The 5,133-nt window shown below is 46.7% G+C and overlaps 1 protein-coding gene across 1 annotated transcript in view; it reads left to right on the forward strand.

The window, feature by feature from the left end:
• The window catches only part of LOC107307284, a 15,643-nt gene extending 12,729 nt beyond the window's left edge, over positions 1-2,914 (forward strand). The window contains exons 7-8 of the mRNA XM_032441751.1: positions 639-883; positions 2,771-2,914. Coding sequence (XP_032297642.1) covers positions 639-883; positions 2,771-2,840 — 315 coding nt within the window. The 3' untranslated portion in view covers positions 2,841-2,914. The remainder of the gene's footprint in view (positions 1-638; positions 884-2,770) is intronic.
• Positions 2,915-5,133: the final 2,219 nt, after the last annotated feature.

Here is a 5,133-nt window from a genome sequence, read left to right on the forward strand (position 1 = left end):
CCCTCTCCCCCTCCCTCCATCTCTCCTCTATTCCTCCCTCCCTCTCCCCCCCTCTCCCCCTCCCTCCATTTCCCCTCCATTCCCCCCTCCATCCTCCCATCCCTTCCTCCCTCCATCTCCCCCTCCATGTCCCCTTTCCTCCCTCCATCTCCCCGTTCCTTCCTCCATTCCTCCCTCCCTCCCTCCATCTCCCTCCCTTCCCCTCTATCCCTCCCTCCATCTTCCCATCCTCCCTCCCCTTCCATTCCTCCCTCCATCTCCCCTTTCCCTCCTCCATCTCCCTCCATCTCCCCTTTCCTCCCTCCATTCCTCCCTCCATCTCCCCCTTCCTCCCTCCATCTCCCCCTCCATCTCCCCCTTGCTCCATCTCCATCTCCCCTCCATTCCTCCATCTCTCCCTTCCTCCCTCCATCTCCCCTCCATTCCTCCCTCCCTCCATCTCCCCCTTGCTCTCTCCATCTCCCCTCCATTCCTCCCTCCATCTCCCCTCCATTCCTCCCTCCATCTCCCCCTCCATTCCTCCATCTCTCCCTTGCTCCCTCCATCTCCCTCTCCTTCCATCTCCCCTCCATTCCTCCCTCCATCTCTCCTCTATCCCTCTCTCCATCTCCCCTCCATTCCTCCCTCCCTCCATCTCCCTCCATCTCCCCCTCCATCCCTCCCTCTCTCCCCCCCGCAGGCAGACGGGGATGGGGCTGGGGGGCAGCATGGCTCGCGTGGGCAGCATGGTGGCCCCATTGGTGAGGATGGGGGCCGACGTGGCCCCACTGCTGCCCCCCATCGTCTATGGGGCAGCCCCCGTCATGGCGGCCATCGCTGCCCTGTTCCTACCTGAAACCCGCAACGCTCCCCTGCCCGAAACCGTGGAGGATGTGGAGAGACGGTGAGGGGGGGGAAAAGACCCCAAAATCTCACTTTTTGAGCCCAAAAAAATGGTCACGTTAATCCAGGGGGGGGGTGTTTTTGGGGTGAGAATGGGAGATTTTGGGGTGGAAAGGGAAGGTTGTGGGGGGAGAGTTGAAGGTTTTGGGGTAAGAACTGAAGGTTTTGGGGTAAGAAAAGAAGATTTTGGGGTTAGAACAGAAGATTTTGGGGTTAGAACGGAAGGTTTTGGGTTAAGATCAGAAGGATCTGGGGTAAGAACTGAAGGTTTTAGGGTAAGAATGGAAGATTTTGGGTAAGAACTGAAGATTTTGGGGTAAGAACGGAAGATTTGGGGTAAGAACTGAAGGTTTTGGGGTAAGAACTGAAGGTTTTGGGGATAAGAACAAAGGTTTTGGGGTGAGAACTGAAGGTTTTGGGGCAAGAATGGAAGATTTTGGGTAAGAACTGAAGATTTTGGGTAAGAACTGAAGATTTTGGGGTAAGAACGGAAGATTTGGGGTAAGAACTGAAGGTTTTGGGATAAGAACTGAAGGTTTTGGGGATAAGAACAAAGATTTTGGGTGAGAACTGAAGGTTTTGGGGCAAGAATGGAAGATTTTGGGTAAGAAGTGAAGATTTTGGGGTAGGAACGTTAGGTTTTGGGTTAAGAAAAGAAGATTTTGGGGTAAGAACGGAAGGTTTTGGGGTGAGAACTGAAGGTTTTGGGGTAAGAAGTGAAGGTTTTAGGGATAAGAACAAAGATTTTGGGTTAAGAACTGAAGATCTTGGGGTAAGAATGGAAGATTTTGGGTAAGAATGGAAAGTTTTGGGGTAAGAATGGAAGGTTTTGGGTAAGAATGGAAAGTTTTGGCGTGATAATTGAAGATTTTGGGGTAAGAATGTTAGGTTTTGGGTTAAGAAAAGAAGATTTTGGGGTAAGAATGGAAAGTTTTGGGGCAAGAACTGAAGATTTTGGGTAAGAGTGGAAGATTTTGGGGTAAGAAAAGAAGATTTTGGGGTTAGAACGGAAGGTTTTGGGGTAAGAAGATTTTGGGGTAAGAATGGAAGGTTTGGGGGCAAGAACTGAAGATTTTAGGTAAGAATGGAAGATTTTGGGGTGAGAACTGAAGGTTTTGGGGTAAGAATGGAAGATTTTGGGTAAGAACTGAAGGTTTTGAGTAAGAATAGAAGATTTTGGGAAAGAACTGAAGATTTCAAGTAAGAACTGAAGGTTTTGGGGTAAGAACGGAAGGTTTTGGGGTAAGAATGGAAGGTTTTGGGGTAAGAACGGAAGAATTTGGGTAAGAATGGAAGGTTTTGGGGTAAGAATGTTAGGTTTTGGGTTAAGAAAAGAAGATTTTGGGGTAAGAACGGAAGGTTTAGGGGTAAGAACGGAAGGTTTTGGGGTAAGAATGGAAGGTTTTGGGGTAAGAATAGAAGATTTTGGGTGAGAACTGAAGGTTTTGGGGTAAGAAAAGAAGATTTTGGGGTTAGAACAGAAGATTTTGGGGTAAGAATAGAAGATTTTGGGGTAAGAATGGAAGGTTTGGGGTAAGAATGGAAGGTTTGGGGTAAGAATGGAAGATTTTGGGTAAGAACTGAAGATTTCAAGTAAGTACTGAAGGTTTGGGGGTAAGAACTGAAGTTTTTGGGGTAAGAATGGAAGGTTTTGGGGTAAGAACGGAAGATTTTGGGTAAGAACTGAAGGTTTTGGGGTAAGAATGGAAGATTTGGGGTAAGAACTGAAGGTTTTGGGTAAGAATAGGAGATTTTGGGAAAGAACTGAAGATTTCAAGTAAGAACTGAAGGCTTTGGGGTAAGAACAGAAGGCTTTGGGTTAAGAACGGAAGGTTTTGGGTTCAAAAGATTTTGGGGTAAGAACAGCAGATTTTGGGTCTCCCTACAGGGGGGGTCACCGGAAGGATGATGACGTCACCGTCCCCCTGAGCAGCACCAGGACCCCGGACAGCGCCTGAGGGGTCCTTTAACCAAATCCTATTTATTTCACCCCAATAAAACCTTGGCCCCAATCGGGGCCGTTTTGGCTCCAGGTTTTGTTCATTCTCCCATCAAGTGAAAACCCCAAAATGGGCATTTTTAGCCCCAAAATGAAGGTTGGACAACACCAACAGCAGCACTCAGAGAAACCATAGGGAAAAAAAAACACCTAAAAAGGGCTTTTTCACCCCAAAAATGAGGGTCCAAACTCCTCGGATTCAGCCCAGATGGAAGACCTTAAAATGACTCTTTTCACCCCAAAAACAAGAGTTAAAAACCCTCACTTTAAACCCAGAAGTAAAACCCTAAAAGGGCTCTTTTCACCCCAAAAACGAGGGCTGAAAATGCTCAATTTCAATGCAGAGGTAAAACCCTAAAAGGGCTCTTTTCACCCCAAAACCAAGAGTTAAAAACACTCATTTTCAATACAGAATTGAAACCCTAAAAGGGCTCTTTTCACCCCAAAAATGGGGTCTGAAAACCTTCAGTTTCAACCCAGAAGTAGATCCCTAAAAAGGCTCTTTTCACCCCAAAAACGAAGGCTGAAAATGCTCAATTTCAGCCCCAAATGCAAAACCCCAAAAAGGGTTTTTTTCACCCCAAAAACAGCAGCAAAATCCCCACCATCAACCCCTAAAACAATCCCCTTCTTATTAACTCAATTGAGGTTTTTAGCCCCAAAACTACTTCATTTCCTCCCCCCCATCCACCGCTGTCCCAAAATCCCGGTTTTTAAGCCCAAAATTCCTCAATCCCACCATTTTTATATGTTTTTATTACGAAAACGAGCGATTTTGGTGTCATTTTTTGTGTTGTTTTCCTGGCTAAGACGCAGCCGTGAAATGGGGTAAAATCCATCAAATTTGGGACTTTTTCGGTGCCAGGGGCCTAAAATGGGGGAAAACGGCCCATTTTGAACCAAAAACCCTTTATTTTCACCCAAATTACAAGGGGGGGAAAAAGATACGAACCCAAATGAGGTGACGGCGGATTCAATTTGACCCCAAAATTGGGATTTTGGGGCTGAAAATGAAGGTTTTTTGTCATCGATTTGGGTGGATTTCTGGATGAATTTTGGGGTTATTTTGGTTGTTTTTGGGTTTTTTTTTAGGGGTGGAGGTAGGTTTTTCAAGTTGGTTTTAAGTTAAAAGAGGCACATTTTGTCAATGGGATTTTTTTTGGGGGGGGAGGGAAGAAGGGGGAGCCCAAAATTGAGGGATTTTGACCCATTTTGAGGTGGTTGTGGGACCCCAAAATTGAGGGATTTTGCCCCATTTTATGGTGTCTAAATGAGGTGGAGGGAGGACCCCAAAATTGAGGGATTTTGCCCCGTTTTGTGATGGTTGTGGGACCCCAAAATTGAGGGATTTTGCCCCATTTTATGGTGTCTAAAGGAGGTGAAGGGAGGACCCCAAAATTAAGGGATTTTGCCCCATTTTGAGGTGGTTCGGGAACCCAAAATTGAGGGATTTTGCCCCATTTTGAGGTGGTTGTGGGACCCCAAAATTGAGGGATTTTGCCCCATTTTATGGTGTCTAAAGGAGGTGGAGGGGGGACCCCAAAATTGAGAGGTTTTGCCCCATTTTGAGGTGGTTGTGGGACCCCAAAATTGAGGGATTTTACCCCATTTTATGGTGTCTAAAGGAGGTGGAGGGGGGACCCCAAAATTGAGAGGTTTTGCCCCATTTTGAGGTTGTTCAGGGACCCCAAAATTGAGGGATTTTGCCCCATTTTGAGGTGGTTGTGGGACCCCAAAATCGGGAGGTTTTGCCCCATTTTGTGATGGTTGTGGGACTCCAAAATTGAGGGATTTTGCCCCATTTTGAGGTGGTTGAGGGACCCCAAAATTGGGAGGTTTCGTCCTATTTTGTGATGGTTGAAGGGACCCCTAAATCGTGAGGTTTTGTCCTATTTTGTGGCAGCCGAAGGGACCCCAAAATCGAGAGGTTTTGCCCCATTTTGAGGTGGTCGAGGGAACCCAAAATTGAGGGATTTTGCCCCATTTTGAGGTGGTTCAGGGACCCCAAAATCGTGGTTTTTCACCCCATTTTGGGGGGAAATTTTAGGGTGTAAGGCCTCGTTTGGGCAGGGGGGGGGAGGGGGGAGGGTTTTGGGGAGAAAACAGATGAAAATGGCCAAAAGAAACCCCCAAAAATAGAGATATATAAAACTAAAGCTCAGCCCGAGATATTTTTAACCAAAAATGGCATAATTTTCCCCAAAACGGCGCTGAATACGGGGGTTTTTTTTTGGTGTTTTTTGGAGTGAAGG

The sequence above is a fragment of the Coturnix japonica genome, unplaced genomic scaffold (genome assembly GCF_001577835.2).
Source record: "Coturnix japonica isolate 7356 unplaced genomic scaffold, Coturnix japonica 2.1 chrUnrandom532, whole genome shotgun sequence".
Classification (NCBI taxonomy): Eukaryota; Metazoa; Chordata; class Aves; order Galliformes; family Phasianidae; genus Coturnix; species Coturnix japonica.